Source organism: Eschscholzia californica, unplaced genomic scaffold, assembly GCF_041429995.1.
Source record: "Eschscholzia californica isolate CP2 unplaced genomic scaffold, dmEscCali1.0.p SCAF_1, whole genome shotgun sequence".
Classification (NCBI taxonomy): Eukaryota; Viridiplantae; Streptophyta; class Magnoliopsida; order Ranunculales; family Papaveraceae; genus Eschscholzia; species Eschscholzia californica.
This window is the reverse complement of record NW_028238198.1, coordinates 33,373,181-33,397,569: the sequence shown is the minus strand read 5'-3', so window position 1 is coordinate 33,397,569 and position 24,389 is coordinate 33,373,181. Positions and strand designations below refer to the sequence as shown.

Here is a 24,389-nt window from a genome sequence, read left to right as displayed (position 1 = left end):
AAAATGCCTTCTAAAGTTTAGCGGATACTAGAGATGGATGACGATGGAGGATTCCCAAGAATGTCGACTTCTTCATGATCGAACCTCTTAAGCACTTCCACATTCGTTTCTTACTTCGAATACTTATTCATGAACAAAAACACCAACACATATATACAATCACACCACTCACACAAAAGAGCTAACACATGCTCAAACTTACACATAAATCACTTTATTTCACATCCTTCTTTCTTTCTTTTTTCATATCACTTTTTCGTTTCTTTTCTTTTTCCTTTTTTTTCATTCATTTTGTCACCTTTTTTTTCTTTTCATAACACAAATACAATCAACCAAAATAAAATACAACACACACAACTCTATTCTTGCAATCAACTTTTCATTTCATACTTGCTTTTGACATTCTTCATTCTTTCTTCTCATGTCTTCATTCTCGGGATATAAGATGATGGATGGTAATGGAGTATCCGCCTCCCTCTAGTTGACACTCTTATTGGGTTTCATGGACTACAAGGGCAAGGTTAATTCGCTATCCTAATGTCACTCCTAGTGGCTAAGAAAGTTGAGCACACGAGATCAAATAAGCTCTTTTGATAGTTTACGAGGTTGAGTAGCTCATCATTCTACTCGGAGTTAGTGCGGAAGAGTACACTCGAAGGACAATTTAGGCTTTGAGCTCTCACATGAGTTAAGTCTCCACGAATGACTACTCTAGGTCTCTTAGAGATGTTCCCAAAACTTGGAACAAACCACGCCTTAGAAGTAAAACATATAAGAAATGATCCTAAAATATCCAAAACATAATGAGAATTAAGCACATAAAAGACATGACCATATAAAGTCTACCACTAACGCGGGTATACACGATTGCATTGAGCTATGAAATTAGCCTTTGATTCTCTTGTTTTCACACAAGAGCACGAGTTATGTCTCGCGGAGGGTTTCCAGAGATGTTACCCACAAACATCAAGGTCCATCTTAATTGGCTAACGATCATAAATTAACAAACGGAAGATTTGGGGATCAACCCAAAGAAAACTATATACAAATGCTAAAAGTCTCACAAAAATATTAAACTAACGAAGTGCACGTGAGACTAAAAGCGAAAAGAGACCATCCCCAAACTTAGTGGATGCACGGTCTACTAAGTACACATAAATGCTAGGGGCGACGACTAAAAAATCGTCAAAAGGAGTCAACAACGGAGTCTGAGATCATGTGGAAGGTCGAACTAAACTTTAAGGGTAAGGCAATATGCTCGGGGACAAAGTCAAGGTCCCTTGTTTCCTTAGGTAAATAATCCAACAGGTTATCCATTATCTCGCTAACTTCTATGTCGTCGACGTCCTTAAAGGCATCTGGAGCCTCAAAGTTGGTTACAACACCATTCCTTCTTAATATGGCATCTAAGACTGCCTCCTCACAAGTGTCAAAAATTGGAAAGTTCATAATAGTTTCATCCCCAAACTTGGTCATAAAGCCCTCATCCTGAACATCAAGGTTTACTGTAGTCCTATCATGGTGAGATGACGAAGGTCGGGAGAGTGCGCAATAAGGGTCACCGGTCAATTCCACCTCAAAAGGTCTATCAGGAGCTTCTTCGACATTTAACTTAAGACTAGAGTCAGGTGTATTACCCTCACCATCATTCATAGTCTCCTCTTGAGTTTGGGGTGCGCAAACCCCTTCCTCGTCGATGATAGGCTCCGACTCAATTCTATCAACAATATTGAGAATCCATTCCGTGATCTCTTTTATATCTGATGATTGAATCTAGCTTGGTACTCTAAAATTGCTTGGAGAGTGTCTTCAGACATCTCCTCGTCATAAGGCACATGAGTATAACTAGACGAAGACTCTCGCGGAACACGGATCATGGGACAATACTCAGTCAAATGGTCTAAGCTCGCACAAATAGCACAAACCGGGCTAATGGTCTCCATGGTCATTTCTTCACTACCTTCATGTAGATACCTAGACTCGACTCTTGGAGTGGAATCATCGAGTCGGGAATTGTTATCACTAAGTGAACCGTTCATATATGCTTGTCGGTAGTCACGAAGACTTCGACGTGGTCGATCAATACTAATAGAACTACGGTTATCATCAAATGACAAATCCATAAATGAAGGTGTTGTCATCCCAAATTCTTGTCGATAGTCTCGAAGACTCTTACGGGGTTGATTACCCTCATGCTCATAATCCCTAAAACCATATTCATGAAGAGTCTGACCGACTCCATACATCCGTCGATATTCACCCATGATCATCCTAGATCGATCAGGCTCAACTCGCCTATTCCTATCACTAGTCGGACCATTCCTATATAAGTTTGAGTAGTCCTGATGACTTGTAGATGGTCGACTAGTGTTGGAAAGTGTTCGCATAAGGTCATTCTCATCAAATGACCAACTTGCCATGATCTCACAATATTCAAGGATACTAACACCCAATCGCAAAATGGGAACAAACACTTATAGAACTAAACAATCACACACAAGTAAAAAGGATGAGATAGAATGCGATACGATCGAGTGTTCCTCTCGTTTAGTTCATCTTTCTTCTTAAGCTTCTCGAATCCTTCCTTTTCCTTCGCCTTTATGTCATTTTTGGCTCTTTTCTTGTAATGGTACCTAAGAGAAAATGAAATTAAGAAAGTACAAAGTAAAATAAAGACGTCTAAGAAGCAAATAACACTAAACTAATGAACAAAACAACTAACGCTATCCAAACTACTAAACCTATCCCCGGCAGCGGCTCCAAAAACTTGATGCACCCGAAAAGGTTGCACACCCAAGCGGAGGTATCAAGTAGTAATCGGGCAAAGCCGGGATCGATCCAAGGATAGGAAAGTAGTTTGGATATCGAAGGGTCTTATCCCTCGGTCTAGATATTAAAAGCTAACTTAGACTAAAAAGGAGAGAACCAAGGATAAATGGGGGGTTATGATATTGAATAAGAAACAAAAGAAAACAAATAAAACTAACTAAACAATATATGTAAACGGCCGAGAGAGATTCGAGAGAAGTGTCGGAGGAACAAGAGTCAGGAGACGGTAAGACTCGATTTGGGCAACAAATAAGCGAGAGAGGTGTCGAAGTCCGGGAATCCATAATGATAAACCTACGACTACGTATGATCCAATCTAATGTGTCGAAGTATAATCGATGTTCGACTCCTAAAGTAGATGTTTCTAAGTACTACGTATATCCGGAGATCATACTTAGTCAAACAAACTCCTAATTCGGTTAATCCGGAGTCATCGAAAGTGTCGTCTAGTCGCCTAACTATGTGAAGTGCATGACAAGACGCATGAAATTATGACTTAGACTACGATCGAAATCGAATACTTCGTTTCGTCTATTAACTATGCGAAGTGCTTGACAAAACACATAAAAATACGATCGAAACGATAATCGAAATAAATGAACATCAATTTGTAATCAAAACATCAAATCATATTAAACATAATCACGAATTCATCACATTTCATCTCATATAATCGACACACTAAAGTTAGCTAACATGGTGATTGAATAAGAAATGGAAAGAAAATGATGAGAGAATCCCCCTTTTTGGATGTGGTTCGAGGCTAAGATCGTCGGAAAATATGAGTTTTTAAGGTTCAGCCGATCTCCCCTTAGCAAATTCTGGCTTTCCCATAGCGACCCCCATCATCTTCTCCATTTAGAACACAACCTCCATTAAAGCTAACCTTAGCTTTCTCTCTCTAGAAATTTGTAACCCAAAATCAAATCAAACCATGTGAGAAGCTAGCCAAGATGATGGGGAGTAAAAGCCCTAAGGTTTCTGGCCAAGAAAGTGGCCGAAAAACCCTAGAAAATTCCGGCTAAAGAAGGTGAGGAAATCCGGCCAAATCCCAAGAAGGTCCGACCAGCAGCTCCCGTACACGTTCCTGCCGTCCCGAGCTGTTAGTGCGCGTGCTAAGCTGCTGTCCCGAGCTTGCGCAGCTGCCGTCCGTGCGTCCCCTTGGAATCCCGAGCAGCAGCTCCATGAGAGCTCGGGCTGCTGTTGCCTCCCGTGCGTGCTGTCCCGTGCTGGAGCAGACGCATCCCGTGTACAGCAGCTATCCCGAGCAGCTTCCTTGCCCGTGCTTGCAGCCGAGCTGCTATTGCTTGCTGCTTCAGGCCAAGACTAGGCCGGCCCTAGTGTTGGTCGACCTAGCTTGGCCGGCCTCTTCCTTCTTCTCTCTTTTTCCCTCTCTTTCACACTCTTGAACCCTTCAAACCCTAGAGCTCCTTTAGCTTCTCTCTCTTCCTTCTTGCCCCTTTTTCCAAGGTAGAAGATGATGAATAGTAACTCTAACTTGTGTTTACTACTCAAACCCTTAGGTCCTTTGACTTAGTCAACTTCTTTAGACTATGTTGACTTGGATCCATAAAGAGAGGGTGCCCATATAATTCTTCCTTGGGCTCTTGGGCTTTGATTTAGAAACCAAGAGAGTGCCTCTATCCTTGTCTCTACATCTTCAAATTCTCACAAAGGACTAGAATACCCTCGGACTTCTTTCTTTCATATCTTCCCCGTCCGAACTCCGAATTGAATACCGTTTTCACCGTCGGACTCCTCATTGACTATACTTGTCATTTGATTTGCTTGAGGTCTTTTTCTCTCATTTTCGGCACATGAAATGATAGTGACAATTCGTTCCCTTTATTCCGATTTTCATGTCTAACTTCAAAATAGGTACCTAACATGAAAAACACATAAAATATTATTGATAACACTCGAAAAGGAATAATTAGTCTAAGTTAGGCTCTCCAAATGTGACATTTTAGTGTCACATCAGGGGACGGCTGTATTATTTCGACCTAAGGGGTGCGAAGTTATATAAGATTTTTTTTTTTCTGCAAACACAATAATTAACAAAATATTTATATTTACTAATTATTATACTAATTTCATCTCTATATTTGGAAGTTTTTTTTAGTATGAACTACGATCTAAGTTAGGCATTACATGACACTGATACAATATCTAGATGTGATAAGCACGATAACCGCTTAAGTTACGTACACTACAAATGAAAGAGGCCTAAAGCCCAACAACATACTAAAGAGGCTTAAAGTCCGACAAACTTATTATTTATACCTTTAATAACCCAAATTCAATAACCATGAATTTCACCTCCTCTGAAAATCGAACTTGAGACCCCGAGGATTTCAGAATTTATATCAACACTATCAACCACTTGGGCAACCAAGTGTTGATAAAATAAATAGGATATTGGTAAATTTCGTTGATATTCAAAAAGAAAGAACTTAACGAAATCATTACCAGTTTGATCATCTGTATACTGGGGACGAAGAAAATACAAACTAGAACACAGCTTGGATGAAACCTAATAAAAGAGATAAACTTGACTTGGTAAAAAATGAAGTCAAAAAACAATTTAGCTTAGAAATAGGAGGCATAACTTGGGACTAAATGTTAAAATATACAATACAAAGGGCCAATATGGAAGCAGGGGCCCCCTAGGGCCAAGGGCCTCACGAAAATGCAACAAATAGAGAACTGAAGAGGCACCAATTTTTTGTATCTTTATAAACCAAGTGATCACAATTGCCAAGGAACCTACTTTAGCTCAATTGGTAGAAAACATGTTAAAGAGTCCTAACAACCCTAGTTTGATCGCAAACATTAGCATTTTTTTTCTTATTTAAATTGTATTTTTTTTATTACTTTAGTTGACACTTCTATCACCGCCACGAGTACTAAACCTCCACATTGTACATCCACTACTACAACCACGCTCACTAAACCTCTACCACTACCACCACCGCCATCGCCACCACCACTAAACTGTACATTTTCTTAAAAAAATTACTTCGGTTGAAACTTCTATCATGACGATTATTAAACCTCCAATACCACCACTACAATCACTAAGCCTCTACCATTGTAGCCCCACAACCACCTACAATCACAACCAGAACCATTACCATTACTAAACCTCAACACCACAAGAACGACCATTATAAAATCTCCACCGCCACAATCACAATAAAAGCACAACCAACACTATCACCATAAACACCAAAAAAAGGATGTTGAAACCTATTGAGATTTTTCTCGGAGAATCATTTTATAATATATACATTTTTCGGTTAAAAAAAATGCTATACAAGATACTGACTCGTCGAATTCCGTACTCAATGAACCACTTAATCGTGAGGTCAGCCATGGACCGACGAGGACTCTCCTCGAACCCATGCCGATTTTCGAGCAACTCAACCAGATCATTCGAGTCAGACTGTATGTTATGAAAAGAAGTTTCATGTTTAAACCTCACATTATGAGCAAACAAAACGTACAAAGTTCCGATATACAATTTTTTTTCTTGTGAAATGCTTGTAGGCCACATTCTTAAAACTCGATCCGGGCCTCCGAAATCTCATGACTAGCCTTGGGGAAAAAGGATTTGATCCCTTGATGTGTCGCATGTTAGACCAAGAATAAGACCATAAGGCTACACTCCAAACAACTTGATCTTCCAAACTAACCCTAATTAAATTTCTTGGGGGGGGGGGGGGGGGGGGGGGGGGACCCCCTCTATCCGTCCCTGCACTTACAGAAAAAAGAAAATCTGATTTCATCATCACGTCCTATTAACGTCTTTTTTAGAGAATAAACATTAGAATGATATAAAAGTTTACGTTTTAACAACAAGTGTGTGGAAGAGTATTTCATTACGTAAGACCCTTGAACAAAAAGGGTTTGAGAAATATTTTTAAAAAATGCTGCCTTGGAGTCACGTGAGATGAAATTTGTATATTTGTAAAGATTGAGTCTCGTACGACGTGACATGTAAAGCAATATATTACAAAAATAATAACACATTGAGTAAGAAAAGTATTTCTAGAAACTAGAAGCTTAGGATCCACGTCAGACAAAGAAGTATTTTTTGAAAACCATGGTTTGTCAAAACTAGGGGCTCATGGCCGCAGTTTCGATAGATAACTATGGGCTTAAGGTCTATATAAAAAGACACCATAAACACTTCTCTCTGCCATCCTAAGAAATGTTCTATCGGAAATGATAGATATGACGTTTGCGATACATGAAGAGCAGGTCAAGGGGCTCAAAAGTGATGGTAAGTTTCTCTAGCTTTGATTTTATCCAATTTATTTTACTTTTGAATGAATTTTATCGTCTAATTTATATTTGGATCTAAGTTCCTTCAAAAATTTCTTTCAATTTTTTTTTATAGAATTGAAATGCCATGACAATAGTGACGTTGGTGGAGTGAAACAATCTAGGAATGTGCGGTATGGGAAAGCAACTGTGGAGCCCTCCTGGTTACCTCATAATATTGGTAACCAAATCTCTCATTATATTTTAGAGTATTTAATTATTTATTCCTATTCTTTTTAAAGCAAAGTATTTTTACTCTGTCCACTTTCGTTTTTTTAGTTGTCAAGACGTAGGTTGTGTTTATTTGTTTTTTTTTCAAAATTAGATTAGAAATCCAATTTGATATTTGAATTGACTCACGTGTTTTTTGTTTGATCCTATATCTGACTAATGCATCAGATTGATTTGATATAGTTGATTGAGATTGATTTTAGTTCTATTCGAGTCAGATATAAAATAAGTCTGAATTAAGAATTTATTAATCTGAAATGACTATTCCGACCCTAACTATAATAAGTTTGACCTAGATGACTCGAGTTCAAACTCTAGGGTTGAAATTATACCTCCAAAATTTATTTTCAATAGCTAAACTTACACCTTCCAAATTTATCTCCAAAGGTTGAGAATACATAACTGTCTGTGTCGACCTATACAAGTTATAACCCTCGTACTAAAATATTACATGTAAAATTGGTTATCAAAGCATTCCAAGATGATGAAATATTTTCGAAAAACTTAAAAATATATATTGGCCCCCAAGTTTGTAATAAAAATTTAAAATATAATTAAATGAATTCTATTTTGGTCCCCCAAGTTAGTTATAAAAAAGTTGGAATATTTGGGAATTAACCCATGTTTAAAAGGGGACCAATTTTTGAATTTACAAAATCATTTTTATAAGAAGGGTAATTTTGGCAACAAAAAAAAATTAACCATTAAAGTTAGCTGACGAAGTTAAAAAAAAAGCGGACTAAAATTTTTAACTTCGAAAAATAGGGGCCTTAAAGAAAACGAGTCACAAACTGGAAGGCAAAAAAGGAAATAACTCTATTACTAAAAATACAAAATCTGAAGTCAAAACTTATTTAGAGTAGATATACACTGCTCTAGCAGTAAAGTAAAAACTTAACATTCTTCGATAAAAATAAACATAAAAGAATTTTGAAATTAGTTTCGTAATTTACACGTATAAAACAGCGATGTAGAATATGAAGACAAATAATAAAGTTTATTTGACGAAAATTTAGAAATACATATAGGTTTCAAGTATCCAGATATATTGAAATACCATTTCTTCAGTTTCTATGGACTCTAATTCCTAGGGTGGAGTAAGAAATTAAAAGTGATGTATTTAATGGAAATAGATTCTCAAGGAAATTGACCCAATGGAGAATTCCTTTTATCAAATGATGAAAGGCCAGCGCTTTGGGGAAAGCAAAATAATTTCCGTAGTGTGAAATTTAAAGGGTAATATGTGAAATTTTAGAAATCTTCTAGTGAAATAATTTTAAGGGGAAATAAAACATTGCTTCTTCCTCTTCTTCTTCTTCTTCTTCTTCTTCTTCATCATCTTCAACTCCCGCCACCATTTCTGACCACCGTCTCCGACCCACAACCATCAAAATGTTTTTAAAACTTAATAAAGCTTGGAAAAAGGAAAAAAAATTAAGTTCCAAAGGCTGCAAGAGGCAAAAAAGTGGAGCATGAAGGAGTTAAAACTTAATATAGATCAGGGTGAGACCAGGTAGGATAGAAATTTGTTTAACGAAAATAATTTGTCTAATAATAGAAGCTACAATTGTAGACCTGCCCCTAAAGCGAGGTGATAACCGCTTGATTGATGATAGTAAACCGAGAGATAGAAGAGAGAGAACAGTGACCGAGAGAGAGATGGAGGAAGAACAAGATGAGTTTGAATATTTGAATATTCCCTCTTATTATTTCATGTGAAGATGATACAAGTATTTATAGTAATACAAGAAACCCTAAGTATTGTTAACAAAATATACATAAAATCTTAACTATACACAACCAACTATTGTTCCCATTTGACCAAGTCTTGTGTGGGTCTCGGCTGATGGGTGGACTATGGATCGGGTGATCCTAATAATCCCCCTCAAGTAGGAGCGTGCAAGGATGTAACGCCCAACTTGCCAACAATCGTCTTGAAAGAATCTGCACCAAGAGGTTTGGTAAATATGTCCGCAAGTTGATCTTCTGAAGGTGTGAATCTTGGTGCAATGGTGTTGTCTTTAATCTTCTCACGAACTAGATGGCAGTCTATTTCAATATGCTTCGTACGTTCATGGAAGACAGGATTGTCCGCGATGTGGAGTGCAGCTTTATTGTCACAATGGACGGTGATCGGAAGAGAGTGATCAATACCGAAATCAAGTAGAAGATATTTGAGCCATTGAAGCTCACAAGATAGTACTGCTAGGGCACGATATTCTGCTTCAGCAGAGGATCTCGAAACCGTCAGTTGTTTCGTAGACTTCCAGGACAAGGGACTGGAGCCCAACATGGTAAAATAACCAGTAGTTGATCTTCGTGTGGAAGGGCAACTAGCCCAGTCAGAATCACAGTATCCCGTAAGGTGAAGAGAACTGGAAGATGATAAAAAAATACCGTTACCAAGGGAACCTTTGATATAACGAAGTATTCGATGGGCAGCGTCGAGATGTGTAGTCATTGGACGTTGCATGAATTGACTCAAATTATTTACTGCGAAAGTAATGTCAGGTCGAGTGACCGTTAGATAGAGAAGGCGACCAATGAGGCGACGATAAACAGAAGGGTCTGGAAGTGGATCCCCATCAGTGGGTGTCAGACGAAGTTTTTGTTCCATAGGAAAGGGAGATGGTTTGGAAGCAGTTAAACTAGAATCTTTGAGAATATTTAGTGCGTATTTCCGTTGACATAAAAAAAGTCCATGAGAGGATCTAGAAACCTCAATACCCAGAAAATATTTAAGAGGACCAAGGTCTTTAAGAGAAAAGGTGTGGTCGAGGTAACTTTTAAGCTTTGAAATTGCTGAATCATTATTTCCTGTAATAATGATATCATCCACGTATACTAAGACGAAAATAGAGGTGGTGGAAGAGATGAAGGTGAAAAGAGAGTAATCCGATTTGTATTGTTTGAATCCTTTATGAAGGAGAACAGAAGAAAACTTAGAAAACCATTGTCTAGAGGCTTGTTTAAGGTCATATAATGATTTATGGAGACGACAGACAGATGACTCCCCCTGTCGTGAAAAACCAGGGGTAATTTCATGAAGACCTCTTCATGTAAATCGCCTTGAAGAAAGACGTTGTTTACGTCTAGTTGATGAAGGGACCATCCCTTGATGGTAGAGATTGATAATAAAACCCTAACCGTTACTAGTTTAGCGACAGGAGCGAAGGTGTCAGTATAGTCGAGGCCCTCAATTTGAGTGTATCCCTTAGCAACCAAACGAGCCTTATAGCGCTCAATAGAACCGTCGGACTTAAATTTTATTTTATACACCCATTTACAGCCAATGGGTCGTTTTCCTGGAGGTAGTGGGACAATGGACCACGTTTTATTTGTCTCTAATGCTTTAATTTCATTGGACATTGCCTCATGCCAATGAGGAGATGTCATTGCTTCAGAAAAATTTGAAGGTTCTCTAGAAGAAAGAATGGAAGTTAGTAAGGCCTTATGAGGAGCCGAAAAACAATTGATGGAGAAAGTGTGTTCAAGAGGGTATACGACGGAAGGAGAACTGGAACATACGTAATCACGTAAGCGGTCCGGTTGTTTCCTGGTTCGTTGTGGACGAGCAAGAGCGGTGGTGCCTGTAGAGTCTTTAGTCGGGTCTAAAGGCAACTCGGCTGATGAACTAGGGGAAGACTGAGTGGGTGCCGACAGAGAAGGAGATGGAGACGGGTCATCTGAAGGCGCCCCCTAAAGGACATTAAGAGGTGTTATAGGCACCTCCTGTTGCGGAAGCATGAGATCAGTTGGATGTGAAGAAGTAAGGGAAGGAGACCGAGTCCTTGCTGACTGAGGAGTGGGAAAGACGAAAGATCCATCGTCGGAAATGGATACGAATGGAATGTGTGGTGGTGGAGAAGGCGAGGTAGTGTTGGCAGGGAACGAAAGAGGAAAGTAATTTTCCCTAAACATTACATCTCGAGAAACAAAAATGCGATGTGATTTGAGATCAAATATACGGTATCCTTTTTGTCCGTCTGGATAACCGATGAAGAGACCAGGTGAAGCCCTTGGGTCCATTTTCGTTTTTGGTAATGATATACGCGCGTAACACAAACAACCAAAAACGCGTAAATGAGAAAGATCCGGAGGAGAACCTAAAAGACGTTCATGAGGTGATAATCCATGAAGGATAGGAGTCGGAAGTTTATTAATTAAATATACTGCTGTAAGCACACATTCTCCCCAAAAAGAAAGGGGTAGATGGGCTTGAATACGGAGACATCGTGCGACTTCAAGTATATGACGATGTTTCCGTTCTACTACTCCATTTTGTTGAGGAGTGTACGGGCAACTTTTTTGGTGTATGATTCCATGATCAAGTAGCCAAGATTGAAATTTGGAATTCACGAATTCCGAACCATTATCGGAACGAAATTTTTGAATGGTGGTGTGAAATTGTGTATTAACATAAGTGAAAAAAATAATTAGTACTTTAGTGGTTTCGGATTTGGAATGTAATAAGAATAACCATGTACAACGAGAATAGTCGTCCACTAGGGTAAGAAAATATCGACAACCCGAAGTAGACGGGACCAAAAAGGGTCCCCATAAATCACCATGAACAAGTTCAAAACAATGAGAAGAAGAAGAAGTGCTAGAAGGAAAGGGTAAGCGAGTTTGCTTTGAACGAGGACATACATCGCACGGAGTCTTATTATCATTAAAATTCAAAAAATTCATACATGGAACCCTTGAACTAAAATATTTAAAGCGAGAAAGGGATGGATGGCCTAGACGCCAATGCCAAACACTAAAAGAAACATTGCTAGAACTAGAATCAACTAAGCTAGAAACTTGAAAAACTTGATTGTCCATGCGAAGGAAGTAAAGACCGTCAGAGAGATCACCATGTCCAATCGTCACTGTCGTTGTGCGGTCCTGAAAGACACAAAGGCCACAATCAAACGTCACGGTACAATGAAGTGAGCGAGATATTTGAGAAACAGAAAGTAAATTAAAGTGAAATGAAGGTATATGTAATACTTCTGTAAGATAAAACGTATTAGAAAAAAATACGGAACCAATGTGAAGCACTTGAACCCGTGAACCATCGGGTAACTTAACAAAGTAATTGGGAGGTGCTTTAGAATAATTTGAAAATCGAGAAAGAGAAACACAAATGTGTTTCGCTGCTCCTGAATCTATTACCCAAGAAGAAGAAGAAAACGACATACCTGCTAGGTTAATGAATGGAGCCTTGGTGCTTTTAGTGGAGGTGCCTCCAGTCTGTTTTTGCTGGTCCAACATAGTAAGGAGGGATTGGTACTGGTCTGGAGTAAGTGAAGTCGCTAAAGGCACCTACTGGAGATTAGTTTCATTTGAAACCGAAGCAGCCAAACTCTCGGGTTTCGATCGTGATCGTGTACGAGGACCTTGCTGATTCGGGTAGCCATGTAATTGATAGCACGTGGACACGTGGTGTCCATGTTGTTTGCAATGATCACAGTAGGGTCTTGCTCGTTTAGGTCTCGGCTTCTCAAGTTTGTCAAACCGAGAAGAATGACCATCATGGTGACTAACCGCGAGGGCAGCAGTTTCGTTGCTTACGAGAAGAGGAGCAGAAATGTTTTGTTGCACCTCCTCTTGCTTCACGAGTGAGTGGATACGTAAGATCGACGGGAAAGGGTCCATCAAAAGAATCTGGCTACGAATAGCCGAAAAACGATCGTGCAATCCTTGGAGAAACTCCATTGCACGTTCCTGATTTGATCGGTCCAAAATGGACTTCCCGTGACCACATATACATGGTTCGATGACCATGAGAGAGTAAAGCTCATCCTGGAATGTTTTCAAATGAGTAAAATAAGATGAAACATCGGATCCCTCTTGTTTGAGGGAAGAGATAGCTCTTTTCAATTGGAATATCTTCGGAGCATTGGTCTGGAAATAGCGGTCGTGAAGATTTTGCCATATATCGGCTGCATTGTTATCAAACAAAATGGATGAGCGGATATCTTCAGAAACGGAATTCATTAACCAACTCGCAACAAGGTCATTGCAGCGATTCCATGAATGAAGTTCAGAAGGAGAAGATGGTTGAGGGGCGGTACCATCAACAAATCCAAGTTTGTCCTTTGCTCGTAAAGCCATTTTGATGGCACGAGCCCAAGACGAGTAGTTATCTCCGGATAGGAGAGGGGTGATGAGGACAGTGGTTGGGGAGTCCGAATGATGGACATCGAACACCGGTGATGATTGAGTGGAAACAGGTGGTAAAGTAGTACCAGAAGAGGTGTCAGCCGAGGCAGCCATGAGTTAAAAAAAATGGAGATTTAGGCTCTTATACCATAAAGAGAGGTGATAACCTCTTGATTGATGATAGTAAACCGAGAGATAGAAGAGAGAGAACAGTGACCGAGAGAGAGAGATGGAGGAAGAACAAGATGAGTTTGAATATTTGAATATTCCCTCTTATTATTTCATGTGAAGATGATACAAGTATTTATAGTAATACAAGAAACCCTAAGTATTGTTAACAAAATATACATAAAATCTTAACTATACACAACCAACTATTGTTCCCATTTGACCAAACCAACTATTGTTCCCATTTGACCAAGTCTTGTGTGGGTCTCGGCTGATGGGTGGACTATGGATCGGGTGATCCTAATAGCCCCCGGACCTAAATAAGAATCTACTTTCCATTTAGAGTTACAAAATCCACCAAGAAAGAGAAAGAGAGCTGACTCTCAAAATAGAGACTATTCTTTCGTGTAAGTCTGGAGTAGGCTTTGACTTGTAGACTCTTCTAGTATTATTCTTGTCTAATTTCCTCATTAGTCTTACCAAACCTAAACTATTAAGATTAATATTTGAAGTTTGAATTCCAGTTTCTTGTATATTTCCAAGTAAACCAATAAACCATATCGATCGATACGCACTTCTCTCTGTACAAACTATAATATAAGAATTTAAGGCTTCACATTTTATACTCTAGTGATATTACTATATCATTATTTGTATTGAACTTGTTAATTTAATGAGGCTTGAGGTTATCTCCCTAAACTGCAGAATCCTATGTGACTTTCTAAACACATTTAGTTTTATTGCTATAGTTCAACTTAAGCATTCTTTTCACTTCCTCTACTCATAATGCAGACTTCAGTACGCGCCTTATTGTCATCATCTTTCTTTTCATTCTTTTCGCTTTTTTTTTTTTTTTTTTTTTTTTTTTTTTTTTTTTTTTCTAGTCAGAGGCGTCAGTACGTAGAAACGCTTGGAAGAGATATGTTAATCTCTTCTTGAAGGAGCTCTTTACTATTACTTTCAGTGGCGCCGACAGTGTTAGTGGCTCTTTAACTGGAGAAGGGCTCGCGGATGCACTTGCGGTGTGTATTTTTTTTTTATCATATATATGTTCTCGTCCTTATGTGGTTATGTGTACTTAGGGTTTTTTGGTTTATAGGGTGGTGATCTAGTATGGGCTTTGTATGCGTCGGATTTTGGCCCCTAGTGTTTGGAAATATCAGTTAAGTTGTTGATTTATTTATACTAAATTTTATTATCTTCATGTTGTAAAATGCAGAAATTCCGTTTATTTCCTTATGATCCACATAATGACAATGTTCGCAAACATGTCATCCTTGTAGCTGCTAGTGAGCCGTACCCTTTGCCGACCCTAGTGTATGTGCCAGAGATAAATGGGAATCCAACACGTTCGCTTGCAGATGCTCATAGAGTTGCTGGACAATACGCTCAAGTAATACATGCAACTTTTGGTAGCTTAATTTTCAGGTGTTATAATAGTTGGGCAAAAATTTTTTATGACTATGGCAGTAGTATGATCCAATTGAAGATCATCAATGTTTACGAATTTATGTTTCTTTCCTTGTTTACTTCTTTTCATATACAAAAGATATATCGACAGCACAAATCTAAGAAAACTGTACTAGTACTTCAATTGATACAACAGACTTATCACAATGATACAACAAATTCGACTTAGTTGCTAAATTTTCTTTAACAAGTTTGGAACTGCGAAAACAATAAATCAAAATTAGCTTGAATAATCTTGTCCACAAAAGAAAATTTTAATGCATATTCGTTGTAATTTGGTTGAATGAACCGTTTTAATTGCTTCGGATTGCAGGCTGACGTTTCTCTATCAGTAATGTCTCCGAAACAACTACCAAAGCTGAGAGAGATATATAATGTGGTATTAAATTGAAAACCTATGAAATTTCCTTTTCAATTAATACTTCCTTGTTTCATTTAGTTTCGGTTATATTTCAATCACATCTGTGAAGAAACAAAATTCTTCTTGGTAATGACTTTTTGCTTTTCTTTTATGCTTGTAAATGTAGGAAAAGCTTAATCCGCAAGCGGCAGATCTTCCATTCAATACTCCTGAGACCCCTGATTTTCTTGTCTTAATCTCTGAAAGCTTCCGTGATGCTCCTGCTTCTCTAAGCCGCTTGGGCGGAATCACAAACATGGCACCGAATTGGAATCATTCACAGAAGACTGCAGGTTGGGTGTCCCGGGGTTCTCCCTTAATAGTTATCCCTTCTGGTTGTTCGAACTCTTTCTTTTCGCTACTTTTACTCACATATATATGTATAGGGAAATGCTAAGTTCACATTTTTTTTAACAAAATGATGTGGCAAGTCTTTTTTGATTGACCGTATTCTCAAATTCACATAAATAAATGTGTTGAAAATATGTTTTGAGTGTATCTTAGTTATTTCAATACTTTGTGTTTAATAGAAGTTATTGAACTCAAATTTCTATTCAGGGACTACAACCTGCTACTGGCGCGTCGGGTTCTAGTTTCCGTTTTTCCCTCTGTTGGTGATGCTTCTCAGACCATTCGTCAGGGACTGAAACCTATTCCTGCTGAGCCGTCAGGCCCATCACAACCTCTTACTAATTGCCCAGGCCAATCAAGTTCTTCTGTAGGGGTCTGGAGAAGCGTTCCGACTACTAGAACATCTGAGCAAGTACATGCAGGAAAAGCAATTCATAATGAAGCTAGTACTTCAAAGGCTAGTGTTTCGGCTGGAGCTACTCACTGGGGTCCTGAAAGATACATTAGAATGTGGGAGGTAATTAAATATTGATTTGCCTTCGCTATCTTAATCTCTTAGTCTGTATAATTAAGTCTTGTTTCTAAACTTTTGGCATATACATAATTAGTCCACTTTCCCATTGTCTACATTAAATCAACTGATTCACTATATGTGTTCGCAGGGAGCCTTATAGGCACGGCACCGAGGAGAACCCGTGTTCATCTCCAAACTAGAAGTATGATTCTGGATCCAAGTAGTATATTTTTTTATACAAATAGATGGTGCTACTTTCAGTTTGGTAATGTTGCGCGCTTTTTCACATCATAAGTTTCATTTCATGTGATAGGTGTACGTGATTTCAACGTCATGTGCTATGTAGTCTCCTAAACTTTACCTCGCATAAGTAGTTGAGGCCGGTCAACTTTCACCTACTTTGTTTATTTAATCATTTGAAAAAATTTAAACATAATTAATGTTGTTAACAAATGCCTACCAACTTAACAGTTTCATATTTATGCTGAGACATGCAATAAATGATCGTTTGAAGTTCGCCTCTTTTTCTTTTTAAGATGTTTAAAGTTGGCACGTTATTTTTACATTTCACTAGAACTAAAGTCACTAAACCTAGTTTATCCTGTTTGAGTCATCCTACTACTGTTTTTGAGATCTAAAAATGAGTCCATAAAATGTTGGTAATAATCGTGACATTATCGAGAAAGTTAAGTAGGTGTAAATTTGTTTTATTAGTGACATATTTTTCATTTGTTTTCCCGTTGACACATTCCTATAAATGTTTCAGGTTTGGCAAGGATTGGCCACAAGCGATGCACATAATTAGGGTTCTACTAATAGGATACGTGATATAAGATAGATCGAGATGAAGAAATCTGACGATGAAGATGTGTCCAAGCAAAGAGATACGTGTGATACGTGTATGTAGGTGAGACATCGAGAAGACGAGATCCGACGATCAAGAAGACTTCAGAATATCTAAGATATTTGAAGATATGTGAAGATCCATAATGTTTAGTTTAATACATTTGGAATATCTCTTGTAATATATCTGATATTAATTATTATTAGATAGATTTTATATTATATCCTAGTTTAATTAGGAGAAACTAGGAAACCCTGAACCCTAATGCCTCTATAAATAGGAGAGGGTTGCGGGAATTAAACTCATCCAGTTATGTCTAACACTGCAACCGATCAACCCACAATTGTACGCGGTGATTATTAATAAAGAAATTATTCTCCGTGGATGTAGGTTATGATTATCCGACCGAACCACGTTATATTATCATGTCACTATTTAAGTTTATTTCTTTGATTATCTATAATTGCGAATTTAACATGGTATCATGAGCAGGTTAATTGATCCTAATTTCTGCTTCCGCAAAATTCTAACTTTTCTTTTTAGTTGTGATTATATTATTGTTCAATCTTTTTTTCGATTTGTTTAAATTTTCCAAGATTATTCTTGTGATTATGTTTCATACACGACGAGAAAATCAAGTGAAAGAAAAAGAAATCTATTTTTACTCAACAAAGAAGCACCAAACACTTCATCTTCAACAAAGGTTAGTTTTAGTTTCATTTCCGATTTTTTTTTTTAATTTTTCCGATTTGTTTTAGACCTAAAATAGGTGTGAAATTGAGAAAGACACTTCTGGAACCAAAAACGACAAGAACTTCTGGAACCAAAAACGACAAGATCTAGATTTTATCTCGTTCCGGCCAGAACACAACCCGGTTTCGTTAAGTCCTCTACTAAACAGACCGAAGTTTTTAGAGCACGCTGACTAAGTCAGCGAACTTTGACCCGCGAACCATTTAGACTTCGCTGAGCCAGGAAACGGATGTTGACTGCGCTACACCCATTTATAACCCGATTTTTTCAACCCGTGACTAACCCGGAAATCGACCCGTGGACCCACATTTTCATTTGACTTCGTTGATCGTAGTTAAATAATGTTGACCCGCCCTGTTACTTCTTCTTCCTTGTGGTAGAAACCCTAAGATTACTTCCAATCGACTTTCCAGTACCAATTGATTACTTCCATCGATTTGGACTAATCGGAACCGATTCCCTTTGGTTTGGTGACGGATCGAGCCTTCTTTTTCTCGGTTCTTTAACTGATGAGCTATTTTCTCTCTCTGGAATTGCCCGTCGGCTGCAACTGGAGACTTGCTCGGCCCCATTTTTTTTTCTTATCAAACGATTCTCGACGAACCCTAAGACCTGTTCGGTCTACTTTTTCCTTCGCTTTGCATCATTTTGCAAACCCTAAGGTGGTCGGCACTAATGCCTCACCGACACAATCCATTACCGACAATTCTCTCTCTAGAACTCATCGGGCACAAAGCAAGTACAGATCATCGGGCACGAAGCAAGTACAGACCAAATTGACATCATTTTTCCTTCGAAACCAAAGCAATCTCCACTTGGATCCATTTCCTACTTCACCTGAAACAAATCCTTGATTACGCGGAATCAACAGTGACCGAAATGTGAACCAACCGGACAGACCAAACTTTGACGTCTATTTTCCATCATTGTATTCATTGCAGTTGCATTTCTATGCGACGACCCTCTTACCCACAGTACCCAACTGTCGGCAAATTCATTTTCTCCACAGTTCTATATTGTTGGTAATACTTCTACCTCTTTACGAGAGTGTCTTCTGTTCTGTCACTTATATCCAATTGTTTCAGTTGTGACATAATATTTATGTCACATTTTCTGTTCAATCTGTGACACTAAATGGATTTACTTCATCCCTTTTGACTTTTAATCACGAATTCACCCATGACATTTTTCATATCTTACTTTTCTGTGATAACTTTTATTTATTTCCAAGTTATATTTTGGAAATTCCTTTCAACTAATAGAAAATATCTATTTTGACCTTTAATTCCGGAATTAAACCCGAGACCTTGTTTTTTTTTGACAATGAATTTCTTCGACCATGACAACGAAATTAGTTATGTTGTTTCTTTCTCAGCCTATTTCAGACTCTTTCTTATCTGACAATTAATCTTTTGTGGACAATTTTCACAACACGATTTTTTTTGGTTGTTACTTTTTCAATATTTTTTTGGTAATCCAACAATAATTTTCTTGTCAATTTTCAACGCAACAATATTATTTTGTTGTCACTCATTAGGCGATATTTAACTTGACAATTTTAAACACAACAATTTTATTTTGTTGTCACTCATTAAGTTCATACTTGACATTTTTTTACGATAATAATTTTCTTGTCGATATTAGTCATCACAATTTTTTTGTTCTCGATATTTTGATCTTTCACATTGTTCACACAATGACATCTTCTCCTCCATAATAACAATATCATTACTTTCATTGTCATTGATTTTCGTTCATTCTTTGACCGCATTTACCAACTTTTTAGTTGTGACTTAATCATCCTTCAATCATCTTCACAACCCATCCACAATCTGAGAGTTGCAAAAATACGAATAATTTACGTGCTTCAACTTGCGAGATGGTGGGGGAGGGGGGGGGGGGGGGGGTAATAGGATTCGTGATATAAGACGGATCGAGATGAAGAGATCCGACGATGAAGATGTGTCCAAGCAAAGAGATATGCGTGGCACGTGTATGTACGTAACGCATCGAGAAGACGACATTTGACGATCAAGAAGAATTCAGAATATTCTAAAATATGTGAAGATCCATAATATTTAGTTTAATATATTTGGAATATCTCTTGTAATTTATCTGATATTAATATTAGATAGATTTTATATTATTTTCTAGTTTAGTTAGGAGAAATTAGGAATCCCTAAATCCTAATGCCTCTATAAATAGAAGAGGGTTGTAGGAATTAAATTCATCGAGTCATGTTTGACCAATGTAACTGATCAACCCACAATTGTATGTGGTGATAATTAATAAAGAAATTATTCTCCGTGGATGTAGGCCATCATTATCCGACCAAACCACGTTATATTATGGATTTTTGAGTTTAAGGTCCAAAAATAAGGGGGGTAATTAATCATATATCCACTCCTAAATCAATAAATAAAATAAAACCAAAATAAATCAAAAATGTAAAATAAGTCCAAAAATTCACTATTTGGTGGGCCCCATGCATCAATCCTTTAATTTTCTCTCATTTTTGCCCTTTCATAGATATTTTTTAACCATTGGTAAACCAAAGGTTTGTGATGGTTGAGTTAATACAATTGTTCTTTCCATAAATTTTATGAAAGAATATTTATGGTGGATATTTAATGTTAATCTTTATTTCCAAAACTTATATTTTTCTAAAGTAACCTACCAAATCAATGGATATTTACCTAAAATTAGTTTCTCTCTCCCAAAAATCAGTTTCTCTTTCTGTAATTATATGTTATTTGAGTTCAAGAAAATATATTATTTCCAAAACTGATATTTGTCTAAATTAACCTACCAATTCAATGGATATTTACCTAAAACGAGATGTTCTCTTCCAAAAACGATTTTCTCTCTCTGTAACTCTATGTTCTTTGAACTTCAAGAAAGTATGAATTTGTGATTTTCTTTTTATTTCTACCTCGATCCAATTAGACATCTACAAATTCGTGTGTGAGGTTAAAAAGCAAACTATTTTTCTAGCATCTTACTGATTCTACTAGCATATTTTACATTCTACTAGCATCTGATAATTGAATTTGATAAAGTAGTTTAAAAAGCAAATACTATTTCGTTAACATCTTATTGATTCTAATAGCAATTTTTACATTCTATTAGCATCTGTTGAATGAATATGAATACAGTAGTTTAAAAAGCAAGAATATTTTGCTAGCATCTTATGAATTTGTTACAGTAGGTTAACAAATATTTTTTCTAAAGTAACCTACCAAATCAATGGATATTTACCAAAAATTAGTTTCTCTCTCCCAAAAATGAGTTTCTCTTTCTGTAATTATATGTTCTTTGAGTTCAAGAAAATATATTATTTCCAAAACTGATATTTGTCTAAATTAACCTACCAATTCGATGGATATTTACCTAAAACGAGATGCTCTCTCCCAAAAACGATTTTCTCTCTCTGTAACTCTATGTTCTTTGAATTTCAAGAAAGTATGAATTTGTGATTTGCTTTTTATTTCTACCTCGATCCAATTAGACATCTACAAATTCGTTTGTGAGGTTAAAAAGCAAACTATTTTGCTAGCATCTTACTGATTCTACTAGCATATTTTACATTCTACTAGCATCTGATAATTGAATTTGATAAAGTAGTTTAAAAAGCAAATACTATTTCGCTAACATCTTATTGATTCTCATAGCAATTTTTACATTCTATTAGCATCTGTTGATTGAATATGAATACAGTAATTTAAAAAGCAAGAATATTTTGCTAGCATCTTATGAATTTGTTACAGTAGGTTAACAAATACTTTTTAGTAATTAAAATATATTATGTGAAATTGTTTTTGTTACATTTTCAGTATTTTACTAGCATTTTCTTGATTTTGTTACCATCTGATATGAATTTGTTACAATAGGTCGATTCTAATAAAATTCTATGCTGGTAGAATATTATCGAGTCCAACAACATTTTTAACGTATGTTTTTTCTTACTCTTCACTACTGTAGATGATGAATGAAACCAGCAATCGATTCTCTCTCTCTCCCACTCGATGCTTTTGCCTTTTTCACTCGGTTTAATTCGGCGTCGATGATGAATGAAATCAAAACCTAGTTCGTATATTAGAAAGTGACGATGCTCTCTCTCTCTCTCTCTCTCTCTTCGATTTGATTTTGACCAATTCTAATATAAATATAAAATAAAGTATTCTGCTAAACGAAAAAGGCAACTATTTTTCCGGAAGGAAAGTTTATTTTTAAGGAAATCATTTAATGAATCTCTAAATATTATGGTATATTTTATTTTAGGTTATTTTTTTTAACTTAGGATAGGTTAGGTAGTAAAAAAGAATGAGAGGATAGACATGTAATTTACTTTGAGTGGATTTATTTTCTATTTCAGATTATCTTTGGTCTCTAGACTCATTGATCATGCGATTTTGGACTTAAAACACATCCCCCGTTATATTATCGCGTAATAAATGATTGTTTGAAGTTTCGCCTCTTTTTCTTTTTAAGATGTTTAAAGATTACATGTTACTTTTACATTTCACTAAAACTAAAGTCACTAAATCTAGTTTATCCTTTTTGAGTCATCCTACTATTGTTTTCGAGATCCCAAAATGAGTCCATAAAATGTGGGTAATAATCCGTGACATTATCGAGAAAGTTAAGTAGGTGTAAATTTATTTTATTATTGACATACTTTTCATTTGTTTCGCTCTGAAAACATTCTTATAAATGTTTAAAGTTTGCCAAAGATTGGCCATAAGCGATGAACATAATTAGGGTTTGGGGTTAATTAAATTTATTCTCATATATAAGCTGCGACAAAACCAGTTTGTGAGTAGTTTTCTTAATAGCTTCTTTTCACAAGTTTTTTGAACTTGCCTTGATTAGACAATTGGAAAGTGGAAGGGTCCAACATTGGTAGGTTAAAGCACGCCAAGATTTTGCGCGCGCGCGCACACACACACACGCATACACACACACACACACATATATATATATATATAATTTTGACGATATGTATCTCATAATATGAAATCAAGCTATTCGATACACATTATACGTATTAAGTTAAGGGTTATCCCGAATAGCCCCCAACTTTGTGACCAGCTTCCTGCCTAGCCCCCTACTTTATGAAAAATATCCAGATGACCCCCTTTTTCAGTTACCGTTATAACACCGTTAACCAGTCACCACCTCTCTCTCCTCCATCTCATCACCTCTCTCTGCCACCTCATCTTCTCGCCACCTCATCGTCTTCACCGGCGAAGGTCGCCGGTCGATCAATATTCCGGCCGGCTACCTTCAAACCTAAAAAAAATTAAAAAAAAATCTCTCTTCTTCTTTTTCTCAAGATCTAGTATAAGGACATTGATATATGGTATAGGGACATGCCCAAAATATCATATTTTTAAATTCGAGGTCCCTTTACCAATTAGAAAATAGACATTATTTTTAGATATTTAAATCGAATAAATTAATGTTTATTTGGATAAAACGTAAGATTGAACTAATACAAATATCGAAGTTTTCTTTTATTTTCATGTCCTTCCTTAGATCTACATATCTTAAAACAAAATCATTTTTTTAACCTAGAAACAACGATCACCTATAGACAACATTCTTATTTACATTTAAGTTGTTCCCATCTCTTTCTTTCCTATGTAACACATTTGTTATTTAATCATATTAGTGTATAATGTCGATGAACATTTCTCTCAAAAAGTAAACATTTCGGCTACCGTGATCACTTTGTTTTTTGTCGCCAGAATTTCGGCCACTGTGGTCGAAATATGTTTAATATTTCGACCATCGTGGTTGAAATATGCCCAAAATTTCGACTAATATTCATATTTCGGTCATATTGGTCGAAATTTTGCACATATTCCGACCATATCTGTCGAAATTTTGGACATATTTCGATTACTTCGTCCGAAATTTTCCTGTTAAATTTTATTTCACCTTTTGTTACGTGTTTTTCGATACAAAAAGAAATTTTCTCTATTAAAATATTTTATCTTTTTGTGATTAATTTTAAATATTAAAGTAATATTAATATTGTCATTTGAAAGTAAATATATGATTTATTTGTTTTTCAAAGAAAAATGTCTACTTACCGAAAGGATCAATGTCCCTTTACTAATCGTGTCCCAATAAAGTAGAGACAGGTCCCTTCTCCTTTCTCACTCTCTCCTATCTTTTAACGCAGCTTGAAATTTTGGTTCCATTTTCTCAACAAATTCATCAGTATATCCAATCCGACCAACATCAATAAATAACCCTAACTCTTTATGTGGGTACATCCAATCAACATACCTACACCATACCATTACAATCATACCCAGAAAAAAAAACATGGATAAATTGACAAC

The 24,389-nt window shown here is 36.8% G+C and overlaps 1 protein-coding gene across 1 annotated transcript; it reads left to right on the top strand.

Annotated features, from left to right (window-relative positions):
- Positions 1–7,035: 7,035 nt before the first annotated feature.
- Positions 7,036–17,701, top strand: LOC147566239 (mediator of RNA polymerase II transcription subunit 25-like). The gene is made up of 9 exons (XM_086668250.1): positions 7,036–7,114; positions 7,232–7,336; positions 14,593–14,726; positions 14,924–15,097; positions 15,488–15,553; positions 15,702–15,867; positions 15,961–16,442; positions 16,588–16,641; positions 17,206–17,701. The coding sequence occupies exons 1-7, from the start codon at positions 7,057–7,059 to the stop codon at positions 15,969–15,971; spliced, it is 714 nt and encodes a 237-aa protein (XP_086524376.1). The 5' UTR covers positions 7,036–7,056; the 3' UTR covers positions 15,972–16,442; positions 16,588–16,641; positions 17,206–17,701.
- Positions 17,702–24,389: the final 6,688 nt, after the last annotated feature.

What these genes read in the sequence shown, in the direction of transcription:
- LOC147566239 (XM_086668250.1), top strand. Translation starts at nt 7,057, where the DNA reads ATGATAGATATGACGTTTGCGATACATGAAGAGCAGGTCAAGGGGCTC. An exon ending in GGCTCGCGGATGCACTTGCG is followed by an intron (nt 14,727 to 14,923) that starts GTGTGTATTTTT and finishes TGTAAAATGCAG; the next exon opens with AAATTCCGTTTATTTCCTTA. An exon ending in TTGCTGGACAATACGCTCAA is followed by an intron (nt 15,098 to 15,487) that starts GTAATACATGCA and finishes TTCGGATTGCAG; the next exon opens with GCTGACGTTTCTCTATCAGT.